At 38.0% G+C, this 21,645-nt stretch overlaps 1 protein-coding gene across 2 annotated transcripts in view; it reads right to left on the reverse strand.

Moving 5' to 3' along the window:
• The window catches only part of zgc:63863 (uncharacterized protein LOC393372 homolog), a 28,755-nt gene extending 7,155 nt beyond the window's left edge, over positions 1-21,600 (reverse strand). The window contains exons 1-9 of one of the 2 annotated variants that reach the window (XM_055157211.1): positions 21,550-21,600; positions 20,599-20,729; positions 19,764-19,844; positions 19,484-19,670; positions 19,297-19,398; positions 17,969-18,110; positions 13,945-14,129; positions 12,815-12,921; positions 2,502-8,053 (exon numbers count right to left, since the gene is read on the reverse strand). In XM_055157211.1, coding sequence (XP_055013186.1) covers positions 7,875-8,053; positions 12,815-12,921; positions 13,945-14,129; positions 17,969-18,110; positions 19,297-19,398; positions 19,484-19,670; positions 19,764-19,844; positions 20,599-20,729; positions 21,550-21,596 — 1,161 coding nt within the window. In that variant the 5' untranslated portion in view covers positions 21,597-21,600 and the 3' untranslated portion in view covers positions 2,502-7,874. Of the gene's footprint in view, positions 1-2,501; positions 8,054-12,814; positions 12,922-13,944; positions 14,130-17,968; positions 18,111-19,296; positions 19,399-19,483; positions 19,671-19,763; positions 19,845-20,598; positions 20,730-21,549 lie in introns of those variants that run through there. The other variant, XM_055157212.1, reaches the window with a different exon arrangement.
• Positions 21,601-21,645: the final 45 nt, after the last annotated feature.

The following is a 21,645-nucleotide window of genomic DNA, read 5'->3' on the forward strand; positions in this document are numbered from 1 at the left end:
CACAGCTCATTAGGCTCCCTGTGAATCTCTCGAGACTGGCCTTAAATTCAACTTTAAGCACCTCTCCTACCTCTGCACCGCCGCCCACCAGATGTCTTTGGCTACAGTATGAGGTTTCGCTCTTGGACGCCCCTGGTCTTTAACCCTCGCCTGAGCGCTCCGTCCCGTGCGCGCGCCACTGCTCTCGCTCCTGACCCGCTCCCCCTGCCCCTCTCCCCTTGCCCCTCTCCCCTGGGGTCAGACGGACAGATGCGCTGCATAAAAACACTTTTCTGACCTCATTTCTCACAAGAGACCGGAGATTCACACAGAGGGGAGAGGAAAGGGAACAGCTGTACAGTACAAACTAGGTACAGCACGAGGGGGACTCTAAAGGCATTATAATGTACAGCTAATAGTATAATTAATAATAGTTGTAATTTAATAATAATAATAATAAAAATGGAATCAGGAGGAATGGTACTCTCTAACATTGCAAGATAGAGTTAAAGAAAACATCACCAGTCACTTGGGGCAAAGAACACATTACATATTTTAGATATACAAAACTCATAAAGCACTGTCATGTTTTGTGAAATAATTTCTAAATCATAACATTCCAATTTTAAGAGAAAGTAAATTAGTATAATTTCATAGCCATTGTTATCATAGACTATTCTATAATGGAGTGGACAAAGTGAGTGTGAAATCACCCATAGCCAGAGATGGGATCAAGTCATCGGTTTGCAAGTCTTAAGTCTTTGACCTCAAGTCCGAGTCAAGTACCAAGTCAAATACAGGCAAGTCCAAGTCGAGTCTCAAGTCACTAGCCCATAAGTTCAAGTCAAGTCCAAGTTGTCTGCTTTGAACTTCAAGTCATTTCAAGTCTTTAAACAAAAGTACCAAATGTAGCTTAGATTTTTGCAATTTACATTAATTTTAAACTAAATTATACTTAAAAAGTCATAGTATTTTTATATATGAGTATTTATAGAGTATATAAGAGTCATAGAAATGCCATTTTTTTCTTTTAAAATGTCTTGACAAGATCTTAGAGTAAATCATTATGGTCAGAACAGAAAGAATTCAGATGTAAAAGTGCTTCTCAACTCACTGGCCTTCAAATCCAAGTCAAGTCCCAAGTCTTAGTCCATTTTATCAAGTCAAGTCTCAAGTCCTAAAAATAGTGACTCAAGTCTGACTCGAGTCAAAGTCACGACTTGCATTCGACGACAGGAAAATGAAGATGATCGAGGCGAGCAGTTATAAGAGTAAATCTGGAGCTGAGTTTCATACTGTATTTAGTTTAGTTTAGTTTATTTACTTAATGAGAGAGGGATGGTGCACAATATACATTAACCATAACAGGAGAGATGCATTGTATGAGGCTGTAGCGCCAGTGCTAATTTTCACCTGTCGTCCCTGGGCAGGCTAATGTTATATTTCATAATATCAAACATACAAAGAGAATGAAAATGAATATAATGGATCATAACAATTATGTATCATCAATCACACCTGGTTCTCTCAGCACCTTAAAAAGTATAAATAAGTATAAATCCTGATCAAAAACATCATTCAATTCATTCACTCCAGAACATCACACTCTCTACAGACGCTCATCAGTGCGCATTAGGTTTAGTTTGAAAGGAGCTACTGTTTCGCCAGGCGTGAGAATGTGCTGTAGTTTGTACATGTGAGCAGTTCTGTTGGTAACATGTTCCACTGACGGATGGTCGTGCATGAAAAGGCTGAGTTTCCAAATGCTGTCCTGCATTTGGGGATCCTGAACTCTTCGCGCACAGTGGATGGAGTGGCTCAGGAGGTGGTTTCAGAGCTCAGAGAAACAAACTGTTTTAGCGGAGGAGGAGCAGCAGCATGAATGATCTTTACAACAGGCAAACTTTCAAAACTTGAAATTAGGAATAGGAATTTTCCAGAGCGGGTTAATATGAACATTTTAAGACCAAAATGACGAAGCTCACTGCAGCAGTTACAGACAGAGTGGTGACAATTTTTCAGTGTAAAGTCAATGTAATTAATGCAGAGTCAATGGAAACACAGCGACTAGAGGGTTATCTGTGTCCATTTATATAAACAGTATATGATTGTTATAGGATTATGAGTAATGTAAGTACAGAGTTAACATGTTTACTCAGTCTGTTAGGCTTAGTCAGTTATAATATACATTTTGTTGCAGATCTTTAGGCACAAAAAACGATTTAGGTTTAGGGATATTTATTATGAAGCCACAAAAAAAGTTAACACCAGCTACAACAGCTCCCTGCTCTCATCCCGTGCCTTGCTGCAGTAAAAACACACACCGGTCTAGAGGCATTCAAATGCACCTTGTAAAAACAGCAATGTTTAGAATTTTTTAAAATGACACCATAAAAACAATAGGGGGTGTCAGTGAACCTGAAAACAATAATCTTTACATTAATTCATAAGAATCATGTATAACTGTAAATTAAATAATCATGTATCTCACAGTTTGATATAACAAAATGAAAGCAAACACGTAAAGTTTTAAATTAATTCATTTATTGATCACAAAATAACAATTTCTTTCTCCACACGTAACATTAAAGTGCAAAAAGCTTGATATGTTTAAAACCACAATCTGCCATTTACGTTGAAACATGCATTAAATGTCCAGTGACCTTAACCCATTTCTTTATAAAAAGCATTTGGTGAGATACAGTCTTTGGGGGATTTGAACCTGAGTTTGTCCCAAGAGCCTCGCAGCCCAGAGGGAGTTCACTGAAAGGCAAACTCCTCACATACATAGGACTTCCTATCAAGTAGTTGCAATTTACAGACAAAAAAAAAAAATGATGCCAAAGATGTTTAAAGGTACACTGTGTAACTTTTCTGGTGGAGGGTCTGTTGTTTTTTTCCATGGAGATGTTACTTTTGTGTCTGGAATACTTCCCAATATGGTATATGGTATATGGTATATGTTTCTATCTTCAAGGAGACCAAACCAGACCAAGTTACAGGTCAGATCTGCGGAGAGGTGACCCCACTCACAGTCAGAATGCCTGTTTTTCTTGGTATTTTTGCACTATAAAACCAAGCGTAATTTCGTAACTGCAAGGTAAAGCTGCTTAATGTCATACTGTGAAACATTCCTAGCCTGATACATCCTTGCAGCATTAGATTTTTTTTCGCTCGACGGTAGGCAGGTACTTTTTTTATTTAACCAATTGCTGCTATTTGGTCAAGACGTATGTAATGCGCCGGAACGCTCAGTGTTGTCCAAGTAAATGCTGCAATAAAAAATGCAAAGTTTGTATTAGCATATGCAATCTGCTATCACAACTCAGGTTGGTTCAGCTCTTCACTGATTGGCTGGTGTGTGGTCTACAACTTCCGGGGTTCTTGCAAACTGTCTAGTGTATTCCGATTCCTGACCTAGTCGCTGGAGAGAAATGAAATTGAGTGGAGGCACTAGGTGGCACCAGCCTGGGTAGAACATTCAAGACAGATCTATAGAATGGCATATCTACAGAAACAACCAGGTGACGGACCCCCAACCAAAAAGTTACATAGTGCACCTTTAATATGTTAAAATTCAAATCTCCAAATATAACTTTTGACTACATTCTGCTTCAAGTAAAAATTTTATGTGAATCTATTTTACCAGTCTTGTGACATTAAAGCTTAGTAACAATCAACAAGCTTTTAACAATTCTGATAAAGTTTGGTTTCCATCATTTTAATGCATTCATCAATCATGTTTGTGACAGGTGCAGATGTAAGAGTGAAAATATAAAGAAAATACACAAGAAATAGGTCCAAAACCAAGTGCCGTGGGCTGAAATTAAATTCTCATTAAGATCTGGCAACCCTCGCACCACTGGCTATAATGGCTATTGTGTATCTGTAACTAAAACTGCACGCCCGCAAAAGCAACAAAAGATAACGTGTATAAAGTTTCTCCCTGCAATTAAGATTAGGATTCATTGTACACATTTCTCGACTTAAAATGAGCTCTCTCCTAAAAGAGAAAGGCAAGAATGCGTTGGTAAAAACAGTTTACCCTGATTTTAAAAGTCAAATAAATAATACATTGCAAATATACATACATTTGATAGCCATTTTTCAAGCACCGAAACCAGGATTATATGAGAAATACTTCCATGAACTGACCAGAACATGTCTTATTATTGGCTCATATGGTTCATACAATCTAATTATATATGTGTAGACCATAGACTGTATAAAGAAGTGAACTAAGTGAGTGTGACGTCACAACGTTCAGGTCCAGTCAAATGAAGCTCATTGAGGCTTGCAGTTATAGGGGTGAATTTGGAGTAACATATTAGGAAAAGGAATTTATTTACTGACAAAATTGTGAAATAAAAACAGCAGGATCATGTAGAGTGGCTAATTTTTTATATGTGAAGTCGATGGAGCCAGAAGTGTGCCAATGTTCACTTCCTACTCGGAACACGGCGGCTAGCGAATCCATTTCTATATACAGTCTATGGTATTAACCAATTTAGTGAGTATTGCGCTTAAAAAATAAATGTTCATAAGTGAAAGACTGACATTAGCATCAGTTGCATGTTGAGGCAGTGGTCTGAAAAGTGTGACATTTTAAAGCTGTATTAAAAGATGCAGTGATGTAGTGGAAAATGCTAAATATTTCAGAGTCGCTACTGCCCAGACAAACCACAGTGTTTTTACATATGCATGTGTCTGTATTATTAATATACCACTATCAGGTTAGGCTGACGTCAAATTTTAGTGCAGTAAAGCTTAAGCAGAAGCTGGCAGTCTATTCCTAAAATGTACAAATCGATAACAATACTAGTAAAGGTGCATTGTGTAACTTTTCTGGTGGAGGATCTGTCAAATGTTTTTGTTCATGGAGATGTTATTGCTTCGTCTGAAATGTTTCACAATATGATATTAAACCTTTCTATCATCATGGAGACCAAGCCAGACCGAGTTACAAGTCAGATCTGTGGAGTGGCGACTCTGTTCACAGTCAAATGCCTGTTTTTCTAGGTATTTTTAAGCTATAAAACCACCTGTAATTGAATAAATGTAAGGTAGAGCTGCTTAATGTCATAATGTGGAATATTCCAAGAAGAGCAATGACATATCCAAAGAAACAAACAAATGACGGACCCCCCCAACCAAAAAGTTACATAGTACACCTTTTAAAATTCTCTTCTTCACAATCTACTGAATTCGCTCTTGCTCTCAGCTTGTTGACATACATGTTCAGGGTGAGGGTTCAGGGCTACAGTGGAGCAAAACTACTAAATATTTAAACAATATAAAACTACAAGTGACGCCTGTGTTCACTCAGCCACAAGTGTAAGAAAAGAGACAGAGAAATAACAAAAACTACAATTTAAATAAGGGTTTCAACACAGTATAAATCTGCTTGGGATCATTAAGCATTGGCGCACACATGCTAACTGTATTTAGCAGTATAACTTGCTGACACCTAAAGCAATTAATTCCCATAGCTGGCAGGCAAGGTCTCTCCCATTTCTGTAAGCTTTTCTTCACTATAACTCCAGGCTTTCAGCAGAAAACGCTGCTCTTAAATAATTTGTATTCATGTGTCATCGCGCTGGCTGTACGAGCACTTTTGACTCCGAGATGTGGCGCCTGATCCCACAAAAGTGAAATGTAAAAATAACACATGCAAACGTGAATTATCAGCCAAATAAAACCGCTAACAAAGAAATAATACAGGTCTTGTAAAACGGCAATGGTCGACAAAATGCTAGGTCTGTTAGAAGCTGGGTTTCTATCAAAATTTGAAGTTAATTATTTTAGGTTTAGTGTGTAAAAGGAAAAATCATCTGCCAACAAATTAAGCACCGAAGATGGAAAATGGAGTCTAATTAGCTTTGAGTGGGCCTGTCACCATAACACATTTTGAGATATACTGCAATACATGATAATATGGAAGCTACTTTATGCCACTGACACAGTAACAATAAAGCAGAATAATCCCACTACACCAATATTTAAAGGTGCATTTTGTGTAACTTTTCTGGTGGAGATTCTGTCAAATGCTTTTCTCCATGGAGATGTTACTGCTTTGTCTGTAATGTTTCACAGTATGGCATTAAACCTTTGTATCAACTTGGGGACCAAACCAGGCCTAGTTACAGGTCAGATCTGTGGAGAGGCAACCCCGCTCACAGTTTTTCTTGGTATTTTTAAGATAGAAAACCACCTCGAATTTAAGAAATCTAAGGCAGAGCTGTTTAATGTCATACTGTGGAACATTCTAGGCAGAGGAATGACATATTCATAGAAACAAGCAGAACAAGAAAAGTTACATAGTACACCTTTAAACAGACAGTATCATTCTAAAGGCCTGAGCGGTTATTACAGTTAGTTATTGAACTCTTATTACAACAAAAATACACAAAATCTCCCCACTTTTACAAAGAAACTGTACCCACGATAAATATTGAGCTTCAAAATATATTGTTCCAACTTTAATATATTGAATGATAAGTTGATATAATAATTATCATGACAGGTCTAATGTCCACAGCCAAAAATGTGAAAAAAATACATTTTGCTAGAGACAGAAGGAAGTGTACACCTACAGATGGTGAGGGTAGAAAGATATTTGGCCTTACCAGTCCAAAAGGATATATCATTATATTGTGTAGTTTGCTTTTTGTGTCATAATTAAAGTCATAAAAGTAGTAATAAAAAGCAGACAGAACCAAAAATGGATGAGCAGCAAGGCTAACTTTTTTGATACTTCTTGCCACCATGGAGATATTAATGTTGCTCGTATGGCCATGGATCTATAATAAAAACTCGTTAAGGCATTCCTCGTCTTTCGTAGCTCGAGACCAACTACTGGCCGCTCCAGGTACTGCAGCTCCCGGGAGCTTGGGCCCAGAAATAATTCTCCCATAGAGGCACAGTGCATTTTTTGGGAATTCAGACTGCCTGTTTTCAGCTCACAGGGCATTGACAACTTTCACAAAGGTTGGATTTTGTAAGGATTCTTTTCTATTTTCACAACATAAACATTTTTTTTTTTTTTTTTTGTAGCTTTATCCTTGGAAACAAACATATGACAGCACTAGTTACATGTCAAAACTGTGGAGAAGAGGCCCCACTCACAGTAAGAATGCATGTCTTTTTGCATGTATTTTTAAAAGCAAGATAGATAGTTAATGCCGTACTGTACTGTAGAAGATTCAAAGCAAAGCCATTACATCTCCATGGAGACAAAAAGACCCTCTCCCCAACAGAAAGGTTACATAGTGTACTTAAGACACTCCCAACTACACATTAAAGGGCCCATATTATGGTATTTTCTGATTTATGTTATAAAATATATTTCCTTATCAAAAACATACCCGGAGTGTATGGATATTTAGGCTTGAGTTCTTCTCTCAAATGAAAAACACTCCACCATGTTCCACCTTATAATGTCATGTGAGAAAACAGGAAGTGCTCCACTGTGTTTCTAAACTCACATACACCTTCACGAGAATTATTTGGATAATTTCAGCCCTGAGTTTACCCGTGTCTTCTGAAATAAAAGTAAAAGGTAGCTGTTACTTGTCATTTTGAGCTTTGGAGATGTAGACAGAATAATAATAAAGGGTTATTTAAACATGTATGAATGAAACAAAACACAGCTCCATGTATGTTTTTGATGAGATAACAGCATTGTAACATGGCTGGAAGCTCTCAAGAGTTAATTTAGTGTAATGTAGGTCCTTTAAAATAAGGTACTGGAAACATCAGCAGTGCCCCCCCAGTAGGCAGCCTATTCACAACAAGTAGCACCAACCTGTATGGCAGCTGAGCGTGGGACCACCTGTGCACTGGCCCGGAGACTTTGTTTGCGTGTTTTTAAATACATTTGTCACAACACGTAACAGTCAGAACAGTTGTAGTAACACCTCAGGTCCCCAGTCCATTGCAGTTTGAGCTACAGCGAACACAGCAGCTCCGAGTGTCGCCGAAAGCCCCCACACTGCCATCTTCACCACCCTGTTGCCCTGCCCCCACACGGAGGAGGGGTCCCGGGGCAGAAGAGCCGTGTTGGAGCTTGGAGGGGCTATGGGGCATAAAACACAAAGGAGAGGGAGGGGTCAGGGGGGAGAAGAGAGGAGGCACGTGAAGGTCAAGAGGATTCATCAAGACTGTGAGGTGAGAGTAACTATACAATGAAGACAATAGGGAGACCACAAAAGGGTATATCGATAAGGCATAAAAATGGCCATTTAAGTCAAATCAACAACTTAATATTACTACAAGTCAGGTCTGTGGAAAGGTGATCTGCTCACGGTAAGTAAGTATGTTTTTAGGTGGTTTTTCTCAGTAACGATACCTGTAATGCCATACCATGAACTTTCCAGGCAGAGCAATTGGACCCTAGCCTGATTCATCAGCGCGTTTCATTTTGTGGAAACCATCTGGCCTTGCAGCATTAGAATTTGTTCACTTGACGGGTACTTTATTTATTTAACCAATCGCTGCTATATGGTCGTGACGTATGTAATGAGGTGCTAACGGGACTAACTGGTATATTAAGCTCTTCCCAAATCCCGTAGGAAGAAGGGCAATAACGTTTTTCCCCTTGATAAAATTCACCAAACATTCTCTTTGTTCCAGCTTTAAATCCTCGATCTCGGGAATCGTTGCCAACACAGATTGTATGGCTCTTCGCTGATTGGCTTGTGCCTGAACTCGCACTTCCGGGGTTTTGGTGAACCGTCTAGTGCAGGGTTGTCAAACTCATTTTGGTCCAGGGGCTGTGTCCAACCTACTTTGATCCCAAAGGGGCCAAATCAGGCATATATATACCCCAAAAATAGCAATAAGTTCAAATATTTGTGCAGAGAAACACAAATCTATTACAGAAATCTTTTTTAATTGATGAACTCTTTCTTTTACAAAATATTATAGTATCATGAACAACCTGAAACTTTACGAAAAATGTAATTTCAACTCAATGTTTTAACATTAACTTGTATGTAAATAGGAATAAGTAATTTTTTCTTGGAAAATCCTGCACTCAGCATCCACTTTTCTAATTTTTGACATTTTGCTGATGAGGGTGTCACGGTCAACAGTCAAAACGATCGTCCTGTAGTCTTCTCTACAGTGCTGCTCTGATGGGAGGGGCCACGTACAGAGACACTGGAGACGCTGCTATGATAAGAGATGCAGAAAATTACCAATATTTTTATAGAAAATATAATTACAATATTTTTTGTAGAAAATCAGCCAAGGGCCAGATTAAAGGTCTTGGAGGGCTGGATCTGGCCCCCGGGCTGTATGTTTGACACCTGTGGTCTAGTGTATTCTGATTCCTGACCTAGTCGCTGGAGAGAAATGAAATTGAGTGGAGGCAGTAGGTGGCACCAGCCAGGCTAATCGGACCTAACCAAAAAAACGTACATAGTGCACCTTTAAGTCAAATATAAATGATGTCAATGACTTAAAAGCCTTTTTCAATACAATAATGAATGTGTATTGTAGTTTTTTTAGAAATATGTTTTTTTTTGGGAAATATTTCAGTACTTAGATTTTAAAATGATCTTGTAACAAATTGTCATCTTTTGTAATAACTATAATTACTTCCATCAACAAGGTTAAGTGTTGATAGCGCCAGTGTATTCTGAATAATAATTATTTTTATCATCTGTTGTATTTTTAACCAGATATTAAAATTAGAAAAAGCTTTAGTAGATCACTTCATCCACAGGTTTTATTTTGTTCTCTAACTATATCAAGTTAAAAGTGCACAAATTCACTGTCGCCACCTGCTTGTCTCTATGAAGTGGTTATTGCTTATTATTGCTACAGCTCAGATCTGTGGAGAGGCAACCCGTTCTACTACTAAGGAAGTATGTTTAGGTGTTTATGACCAATAGTAATACTTGTAAATTAAAAATGCTAAAAGACACATTTAATGCCATATCGTGGAACATTCCAGGCAGAGCAATTGGACCCCAGTGCACCTTTAAGTCTAATATAAAAGACGTTGTCCTCTGTACGCCTGTAAACGGTCATTAATTAAAGCGCAGAGACGTAGTGACTGCATCTTGTCAATCTGTCCTTGTTTCTAAAAATCTTCAACAGCGAAAACACACACACAGACACAGACCCACACAAACACAGACACACACAGACACACACACATCTGTTGCAACATCTGGGCTCTGAGCTAATGCAGGCAGGGAAAGCCCATAAACAAGGAAACATTAGGAGGAGGATTGGTGGATTATAGTTTGGGCTTTCTCTATTAGACGTGGAATAAACTGTACTGTCACTCACTCTGTCATTTCTATTGGCCCCATCAAAGCCATTTCGCGAGGCCATTGTCTGCCTCAATGAAGTCAGGAGGTACTTACTTCAGTCTTCTGCCTGTCCATTAGCCATTTCATTTTGGACGCAGCTAATTGAATTCACTGGGAAACGCAAAGAATAATGTGCATCGTTTTTTAAAATTGCACTCATTCTCTTTGAGGGAAATTCAACATGTTTTATTATACACTGAGCAGAGGGGGAGGTAACGAAATACAAGTAGGTATCTGTACTTTATTTATAGATGCACATTTCTGGTGGGGCGTCCACCACCTGTTTGTCTCCATGGAAATGTTATTGCTTTGTCTAGAATATTCCACAGTATTTATTAAATCTATCTATTATGAAGGAGACGAGCAGGTTACAGCACTACGCTACATTACAATTCCGAATTGAGGAGAGTCACCCCCATTCACAGAAGGAATTATCGTATTTTTCAGCAATAGAAACACCCATAATGAATAAATGCTAGATGGAAATGTTTAAAGTCATACCATGGAATATTCTAGGCAAAGCAATAACATCTCCATGGAGACAAATAGGTAGCAGACCCTCCACCAGAAAAGTTGCGCAGTGCACCTTTAAATACATTTTACAGTAGGTACTTTTTACATTTACTTCACCACATTTGCGAGCAGGTATCTGTGCTTTCTATTCCAGTACATTTTTTAACTGGGCTGAAAAGTAAAAAGTACTTTTCATGAGATTTTAGGGATTATTTTTTCCATGTTTGTGGTAACATCTTAAGTTTTGGAGTTTTTGAGAGCATGTTTTGGCTTTGAGCAAACAAAAATAAACACAGAAAATTCATAAGATTAAGAAATTGATTTGTATTGACACTGTAGAACAAAATCTGTATAATTTCAGTATCACTACATTTAACATTTTAACAAATTAATGACACTTTGTAAAATTCTATGTGTGTTCCTTTAAATTTTACTCTAAATGTAAACTTTTAAATGGGTACTTTAATACTTTTACTTAAGTTGATTGATTTCCATGTGATACTTTTACTTTTACTTGAGTAACCATTTGCCTCCGTATCTGTACTTTTACTTAAGTAAACACCTGAGTGCTTCATCCACCACTGACTGTGTGACAATAACATAAGACAGTATCTATGAGAATACAGCCTCCTTTTGTTCAGGCATATTCAAATGCGGACTTGATTGGTTGGAAGGAGCGCTTCAACATGTGTTTACTTGTTATTGATTGGCCCACAGGGGGGCAGACACAGTGGTGGAGGATGAATTTATTATTACCTTGTTTTGAAGTAAATTTGCCATTTACAAAGGCATAAAAACAGCTATTGTGAAAATATTCTTTTGTGAAGCTATTATGTCCTGGCCACTGTTGGTTTTTACTGTTGCACAATTTATTAACTCTCTAAGCAGTACTTCAAAGGATAAATTATGACTTGTTTTTCCGCACTATTGCCTACAGGCCTACACATATATGTTTATCATTATAGAGGGTGGATTATTTTGTGTTAACCCACCTTAAAGGTGCACTGAAGGATGTTCACAGTATGTTCCACAGCTCTACCTTAAATTTATTCAATTACAGGTGGTTTTATAGCTCAAAAAACAGGCATTCTGACTGTGAGCGGGGTTGCCTCTCCTTACCTGCATCTCCTAAACATCATCTAATCAGCTCTTCATCACAGTGTCTCCTGTCGGGGTCTGAGCACCAAAGATAACTCATTCAATAAAGCTACTAATACTTTTCTCTTTGTGTATGAGTCTCTCCAGGTTGAAATACATGTGTCTTTACATTTTGATGCAATAGTGTTTATGAAGATGAAGGTGAAGACAGCAGTCTATTTCCATCAAAACTACTTAAAAAAACAGTTACATTCAATCCTAACTGTAATGTATTCGAAAAAAGACTCGAAGAGCAGGTACGTTTAGGCAAACCTTAACAGCGGCACGTTTACTGTATATTTTTAGTACCAGAGAAAGAACGTGCATGCACAACAGCGCCACAACAGGCTGCATGAAAACTCACAGGCAACACAGGGGCAAATACACCACCAAATACACCAGATTTTACGATTGTCCATTAGTGTGAATGTGAACATAAATGTCTCAGCCTGCACTACTGTCACTACTATTACAGCAATAAGTTATGCTTTCCTAAGAACACTGGTGTCACCGTACAAGTTTACACCAAAACACAATGAAAAAGAAAATAAAGAACAAAAAATCCAGTTGACCAAATAATGTTGTTTTGAATTAGTGTCACTGAGGTATTTGTCACTTTCTTTCTGGTGCTTACTTCTGTCCTGCCTTCATTTCACCTAATCCTAAAATTGTGACCACTATTCTGTGTTAAACGGGGAGCAGAGATGGCCCATTGGCTGACCAAAACTAGGTATTGGTGAAAGAAATATAACAGGGAGGATCATAAAAGAGGCTATTACATCCCTCAGTGCGATTTGAGAATGAAACACATTGGTGTGGACAAAGCCTACCAGACAGTGAGGGTGTGAGTGCAGTTTTGTTACCGTGTCTGGAGAAGGAGCCTGGGTTTTTAGTGAGGCGCTGAAGGACAGAGTCTGGTCTTTGGTGCAGAGTGGATTGCTGGAACTCCTGGAAGGTGCTGATGGACAGACTGGGCAAAGAAAAGGAAAATCATCGGTATGAGGAACAGGAACATCGATGAGAAGGGGATTCATGTTGTTTTAAAGCACAGAAAATTCAGTGGTGCTTTTCTTGGTTTTAACTTAGAGGCGAACTTTTATTTGAAATGTACAAATGGTGATATGCAAGATCGTGTGATTATGCAATTTAGTTTACTGGAGTTTTATAGGAAGTGGACACTGTAAATTAGTGATAGTTGCTGAATTTTCTCTTTCCTTCGATCAATACAATATAAGCTCAACTATAAACAAACATTGGAACAAACCAACCTGAATGGGGATCACTGTAGATATCTTAAATTGTCCAAAGATGTTCTATATAACTTTTTTGGTGGAGAGGTGAGCTTGCTCATAGTAAAAATTCAGGAATCTCAAGGTATTTTTACACCTGTACCTGATGCAAGATGTACGATTCTAATGCAATATTGTGGAATTTTCCAGATAAAGCAATAGCATTTCCATGGAGACAAGCAGGTGAAGTAGCATGGAGTTACAGAATTCACCTGTAAGATTTACATATTATTTTAAACCAGTGTTAAAGGGCCCATATTACACTACTTTCTGTCATGTACTAATACAAGAAGTGCTCCACTGTGTTTTTAAACTCCATACACCTGCACTAGAATCATTTGGATAATTTTGGCCCTAGAATTTCCAATCTCTCCTGAACTAATGTTAAAATTAGCTAACTTGAAAAATATCGCTTCATGACGTCACAGAGCATTTTGAGCTTTGGAAACGTAAACAGACTGAAAATACAGGGTTTACTCAAACATGTGTGAATGAAACAAAACACAACTCCAGATTTGTTTTTGTGTGGGTTACAACATTATAACATGGCTTAAAGCTCACAAGAGTCAATTTTGCGTAATATTGGACTTCTAAAGTAAAGGATAAAATCAAGTCCCATCATGAGACCAGTTACATAGATACAACATGTGTCTTATAATCCTGACAGGTTAAACTGACATTATACAGATATTACAGATATTCACCTCTTTCTGGACTGCAGAGCTGCCTTTTTGGCCAGAACAGACGGGGGGTGGTGGTCAAAGAGTTCTTGTGCCCGAGCAATGAGCAGCTCGTATGGGAGGTCCTGGGGGATACGGGACAGAAGGTGGTGGACCATGGCCATGTCACACTCGGTGGTCTTCACTTCCTTCTCTCTGTGCAAAACGATCTGAGCACAAAAGATGAAACGTGGAGAAATGTAACCCTGGAGTTCCACACATAAATTAGCATAATCTTAATGTTTAATCAACACTTGCTTCAGTTGCTTTTATACAGCGTACAATAAAGCTACTACTATTACTACTATTATTGTTAATACTACTGCTGCTGCTGCTGCTACTGCTACAACTACTACTACTACTACTACTACTACTACTACATCTACTGCATCTACTACTATTGCTTCTACTGCTACTACTATTACTGTTACTACTACTGCTACTGCTGCTGCTGCTGCTGCTACTACTACTATTGCTTCTACTAGTACTAGTGCTGCTGTTACTACTACTGCTACTACGATTACTGCTGCTAGTACTAATACTAGTACTAGACCAACTAGTTTTGATACTAGTTGTTTTTCTAGGTATTTTTGCGCTATAAAACCACCTGTAATTGAATTAATGTAAAGTAGAGCTGTGTACTGTCATACTGTGGAACATTCTAGGTAAAGCAATGACATCCATATAAACAAGCAGATGACCAAACACCTCAAAAAAAAGTTAAATAATGCACCTTTAAACAACATTAGTGCAAAATAGTGCAAAATAGTGCAAGATCTGAGTCTGGGCAGATCTTCTAATTTAGAGAAATCGTAATACTGTGCTTTTCTAACAAACCTATTCTTACTTTTACATGTATTAGGAAAGGCTATTAGGCTATTATACTCCAAGTCTGAACCACTATCTTACAGCTCACTAGCCTGCTGAGCCTGTTTTGAATCGGTGGGGGCAAAGACAGAGAGATAGAGAGAGAACATTCAAACTGCCCCGGGGGCGACTTCGCGAGGGGCCTCTTTACAACAGTGCAGCTCTGTCAAAAGTGTTTGTCTCCAACTTATGGTTTTGGAGAGGTTAGTAACAGACCAAAGAACATATTAAGTAAGTGTGAAAATGGATCAATGTCTGCCTGTGAAAAGATGAAACGCTGGATTTTTACACATAAATTAGATTCCTGGATACGGGTGCGTTTGTGGGTTTCCGCAGAGACACAAGTGGGGCTTAGCGGTGAATTAGGCAGATGAAGAGTTAACCCCCCATGCTGAGCGCTGTACTCTGTAGCCTGGGAGGAAACATGATCTACATTTGGCTTTGTTGTTTTTTCTCACACTTCAAACACAAGTCTCCCTCTGCCCAGCCCCTTCTCCGAGACGTACACATGCAAATAGACACTAAAGAGCTGACATACACAACACGGCAGCAATAGCAACAGCAACAGCCAGGCTCTACAAAGATCAGACAAAGCTCTCAGAAAAGAAACAAGATAGGAAAACAAAAAGATCCTGTGCATCTATTGTTGGGTTTCAGATGCCATTAGAACATTTTATAGGCCAATTATATTTAATACAGATGGGGGGGCAGCTAAAATGTATATTAAAATGAAGTATTTTGTTGTATTACAGTGAGTTTGTGGGTCTAGTCAGTAATAGAAATGATCAGGATCAACATTTGCAAATTTATCTTTTGTATATTTCATGGTAAAGTATAATGTGATCAATGTAACCAATAGAATATAATATAATATAATATATATATATATATATATATATATATATATATATATATATATATATATATATATATATATATATATATATATAATAAAACTGGCTCTTGCACTCATCTGAGACATCATCCCACTGTAGAGTTTGAAAACCACAGATATACACACAAAAAACATACAAGGAATAAGGCTGAACGTTATCAAATCAATTCGACATTGCAATTTGAATAGCAGCAATTACCAAATGGAAATTCTTAAAAATTCATTGTGAAACTTTTCTGGTAGGGGGTCTACCACAAGCTTGTTTCCATGGAGATATTGCTGCTTTACCTGAAGGGTTTAATACAGGCATGTTCAAACTATGACCTGTGGGCCAAATGCGGCCCTGAGACAAAGTTTTCTTGGCTCTCAGGCTTCCAGGTGAATTGGCCCAAATTACCTTGCATCAGTTAAAAAATAACTTTTTACTGCAAGTTTTTTTTTTTAACATCTACGTTGATAACACCAATATTTAATAGTTAGTATGTGGTTTTAAGGATCTTAGCATGAATAAAGACTGATGGCGCACTATAATGTGTTAAACATGCACATATTTTAATTATTCACTGTATTGAGCACCAGTCTACGGCCCTTGATCAGCCCTCTGCTTCGTCTGTGTTTAGATATGTGGCCCCTGATTAAACAGGGTTTGGACACTCCTGGTTTAATAGTATGGCCATAAACTCATCTACTAGTATGATGCATATATTCAATTTATACATGTGATTTACTCTATAAAATTACTACTAAAACATGCATTCCTACAGTGAATGAGCTCACTTCTCCACAGATCTAGCCAATAGCTTGGTCTGCAGGTTTGTCTCCATGGAAACAGATAAACTTCATGCCATATTGTGGGACATTCTAGGAAAAGCAATAACATTTTCATAAAGAGAAGTAGGTGGCAGACTCTCCACCAGAAAGTTACACAGTGCACCTTTAATTTCTTTGCAAACAACAAAATATCCTGTGTCTTATTGCTAAACTTGCAGTTTACGCCTTTACAAACATGTGATTCTTGTGTTAGGTAGGTGTTAATATTTTAGTTTTCTCTTGAATATGAATGCTTCTGTTGGACGTGTTTGAAATGTAGACTTTGAACAGAGCACTACAATTAAAACATAAATTGCAAATCTAATCTTATCAGAGTCCAGAATTGTTCAGGCCCAACAGGGAATGTACAGCGTGGATAAAGTGTAAGAAATACAAAAGCATCTTGATGTTAAATTGCATAGACATTAAATGAATTATAGATCTATATCAGTGTGCTCTTTCAAAAGTAACTGCCCTTAGCTCTTGCAAAAAAAAAAACTAAAAATATGAATATATGAATAGGTAAAACACTAATTTTGAGTAAGTTTAACTGGTGATATTCAGAACACAGTTTTCTGAAACACAAAGGAATACAGGGTGCTATTCGATCACACAATTTAAGCTTCAAACTGCACAAAATCTGTGAGAGAATCTCAATGAAAAATACTCTTCTGGTGAGTGCATGCATCTTTACTCTATCATTTCATTGCAACATGATGTAAAAATATTCAAAGTATTCAGAATACAGCACTCTGATTGGTCCATATGTCCCCAAATATGTTACAAAAAACATGCAGGTATTTGGTATTCTGTAACTACATCAATCCTATCTTGCAATTTATAATATGTATTTTTATTATTTTAGTCACTTAATGAAAACATATGAAGTTTCTGAAAATGTTATTGAAGTCCAACTGTTTGTTTGTGAGTTTTGTGACCAGACAACCCCTGTGCCAAAAACACAACCCCCACGGCGTTATGAAATAAATAAAATACATCATGTTTTTCCTCAGCTGCAAATCCCTTTTAACGCTCGGCTTGGTACTTTTCTCATACAGCAATGCCCTTTTTATCCTTTCCTCTTCCCAGCACCTTCTCCTTTCATTTTCTTCATTAGGACTGGCTAATTAACTGGTTCAGAGACTTCTTGGTGCTCAGCGTGAAGTGTCCTGGATTACTGACACAACAAGCTCCTCTCCTCTCTCTCTTTCCTCTCTCTCTTTCTCTCTCTTTCCTCTTTCTCAACTCCTTCTCTCTGTCACACCTGTTTCTCTCTTTCTCTGTCCCTCTCATCTGTCACTTGCTTTCTCTCCCATTTCTCTCTCTCCCAACACTCTCATCTGTCTGTGTCTCTCTCTCATCTGTCTCCTCTTTTCCTCCCCCTCTCTCATCTGTCACTCTCTCTCTCTGTGATTTTGTTTCCTGTGGCGTCCTCACCGCAGCAGCGAGGTAGATGGGCATCAGTGGGTGAGAGGCCAAGAAGAAGTCGTAGAGTCTCAAGGTGTGTTTGAACTCGGGCAGGACGTGGCCGTACCATGTGATCAGCCAGGACAGGGCGAATATGGTGCCCACCTCCGCTCTGTGTAGGGAAGAGTCATAAATCAAACAATGTAAGAGATTAATTGTCATCAGCTAGTGCAAAAACAGATATCCAGACGCATACTGTATTAGTATAGGAGTACCCACACAATACTAAATGTAATGCCACTAAACTGATCTCCCCATCTTAACTTTTACCACTATATAATTATATGTTATTGCATTGTATCTGGTACTGTAAACAAATGTCATCATTACATTAACAGAATATATATTATAGTATTACAATAAAATATAATCTTTTTTTTTTCTTTTTAAGTTTCTAATTAATAATCTTTCTAATTACTGTTATATATTAGAAAGAAACTTAAAAAGAAAAGAAGAACCAATAAGTTAAGTGCCAAAGGTCTTACATATCAATTTAAATTAAGGTTAACATAGGCTTCATTGTCATTAGTGCAATTGACTGTTAATGTCCTGGCTACAATCTCCACACTGATCCAAAATGGAACTGTAGATGTTTAAGTTAAAGCTATTTTCTTTAATATTGTCATATATTGTATAAAATTACAGCAAGATCTTAGTCTGATAGTACTGTGCTCTCTGGAGTCCTCACTCAGAACAGAGTCTTGTTTAAATTGTGACTTTCTGCAGTTGTTCATATAAATATTGGATAGCAAGAATCAGACAGGTAGAGAGAGCTCTAGCTGAAAGGAGTGACAAGTAAAAAGTTGTGGAGTAATAGTTTTTAATGCTGTAGTTTTACTCCAAGTGCAATATCTGATAATAGGGGCTTTTATCTAGTTGTATATAGACGTATTTTAGTTTCAGTAAATAATTTTTCAGAGGTGAAGTGCATAAAGCAATGAGGTGACAAAAGGGCAGGCATATCCTCCTTACATCCTGGTAGGGTAATTATACTGTTGCAGGAAAATTTAGAAATGAATTAATATATAATTAAGTAATTTAATAACATTACTATATACTGCCAACTAGGATGTGAATTAATAAATACTGCACAATCACATAACTCTTTACATAACTGTTTATGAAAACCTCAAATGTGCACAGCCATCTGTTGGTAAAAGAAAAAATAGAAAGTAGTCCAGTCTCAAGGCAGGTTATAATTTTTACACTGCAGCTCCTCCTAGTGGTCAATTACAAGCACTTGCACCTCCATAACTGAGGTGTACCATTGGTGTTTAAGTTGTGATTGTTGTGATTACCTTATCATAAAATCATGGAGCTCTGTGTCCACTTGCTCTAAAATAGGCATCAGATAGTTTAAAATATGCTTTGTACTGTCCATTGTGGGATCCATGAAGTCCCTAAAACAAATAACCAAATGTGAATAAACATAAAAAATGATAATGATGATGAAAATGCAATAACTAAATAATGTGAAAATGTTACCTCAGATGGAAATTGGAGAGCTTGTCGAGCAAAGCGAGGGCCATCCTCTCTCCGACCACAAGGAGCAGAGTGACAGCTACGTCATGGTAACCTTGGTAATAGTGAAGTTGAGGATGACGCTTCAAAACATCTAATATAATGTCAGTGAGCTGCTCTTGAAGAACTGCTCTCTCTGCAGCTGGCATTCCTTATTTAGACAGGAAAACAGGATTGTAATAACATCCAATTAACAGTCAATTAACAGTGAAAATTACATCTTTTATTTATAATGACCACAAACCTTTCGGAAACCGCTTCATAGACCGCCTGACGTCAAGTAGCACTTGGTTGCAGTCTTTGTGGTTCTCCCTCACATCTTTGCCTAAAAAATGAATTAGATTTTTTATATACTCTGTTTATTTATTTATAGGAGGAACTGAGAAGCTGGTCAGAATGTGGGTTTTGTTTACTCCAGTAATGCTTTTGGTACTGTTACTCTAGTTTCTCATTACAGAATTTATAAAAGGTTATATGTTATGGGGTTCTTTTTTCAGATCAAGAGTTTGTTTCATTACTGCTCACTAGTGGTCTTCCTCACAGTGGTCACGTGATGTTGCTGTGACGTGTCCGGTCAGCTGATTTGTACAGGTTTTGTACAGGTTTAGGCACTGTCTTCCTACCGGTGGAGGCAACCAGGACAAGGGGGCTTTTTTACTCTCACACACCTGGGACACCGTCCTGAGGAAGTGAGACTGCAGATGGTGCTGTCACCCTGCCTCCACCGGTAGGAAGACAGCGCTAAAACCTGTATAAATCAGTTGACCAGACATGTCACAGGAACATCACGTGACCACTCTGAGGAAGACCACAGGGAGCAGTCGAAACAGTCAGGTATGAAAACAAACTCTTGGTCTGAAAAAAGAACCCAATAACATATAATTATCGGAAGACCAAATCAACCTCACTGGACTTTTATAAAAGGTTGCTCATCTTATGTAAGCTATATTTATTTACTTGAGTGATATAAAACATGTATTGTCATAGTTGTTGGCCTTGTCGTGTCAATTTACTGACATAAAGCTACCAGTTACTCATTTTAGTCAACAATAAAGAGGAAGAAACTGCACTGTACTTACCAGGTTTAGGAGGTAAATCAAAAACGTTGATGTTCAGTAGTTTAGGCCAAACTTTTCTCCTCATTTCATCTGTGAGCAGACCTCCTTTACTGACTGCTGCTCTCCTCAGCGTCTCAATATCCACCGGGTCACTGTAGAATTAAAGGTGCATTGTGTAACTTTTCTGGTAGAGGGTCTGTCACCTGTTTGTTTCTACGGATACGAAATTTCTCTGCTTAGAATTTTCTACAGTATGACACTAAACACCTCTACTGTACATTTATTCAATTATAGGTGGTTTTATAGCTCAAAAATACATAGAAAAACTGGCATTTTGACTGTGAGTTGCCTCTCCACAGATCTGACCTGTACCTTGGTCTGGTTTGCTCTCCATGAAGATAGAAAGGTGTAATACCATACTATGAAATAATCCAGACAAAGCAATAAGAGTTCCAAGGAGAAAAGCATTTGACAGCCCTTTACACAAAGCACCTTAAAATCAACAGGCTGATAAGAGTAACACATTTGCTGTCACAAGGCAAGGCTTGTGACATTAAAATAACCGTCACAATGTGACTTAGACTAATGTTTCTCTGAATTCCTCCCCATTTAGTCTCAGATGCCTCCAGTGTCTTGATGCTCTTAATATTATTCCACTGGGCCCATGTGACTAATCTTCATGTGTGAAATTAGCTTAGCACCGTGTGGTGAGGGGGCGACTCTCTGTGGACTGCCCATAATTGTGGAAAGGCACACTGGATTAACCAAGTGAGGGACCGTCCCAGTTGGGTAAAGATGTACTCATAGGCCCATAGCTCGAGAGTTAAGTGGGGCATTTGTGGATACTGAAATATCTGACAGGAAAATTACATTCGAATTGTGGGCTGTTCAAGGATTGTCTATTAGAGATCTTGTATAATTACTGTATATATGTATTACTTTGAGTATTATTACTGTTGTTTGAATACTCACCAATTTAAGGCTTGATGAATTTCTGCTAACTTCTGTTTTTTTCCCATGTCTGCTTCTACAATGACAGAAAAAGCAAACCCTTAAATAGCTATAGAA

Source organism: Boleophthalmus pectinirostris, unplaced genomic scaffold, assembly GCF_026225935.1.
Source record: "Boleophthalmus pectinirostris isolate CB_2022bp ecotype Guang Dong unplaced genomic scaffold, ASM2622593v1 HiC_scaffold_21, whole genome shotgun sequence".
NCBI classification, from domain to species: domain Eukaryota; kingdom Metazoa; phylum Chordata; class Actinopteri; order Gobiiformes; family Gobiidae; genus Boleophthalmus; species Boleophthalmus pectinirostris.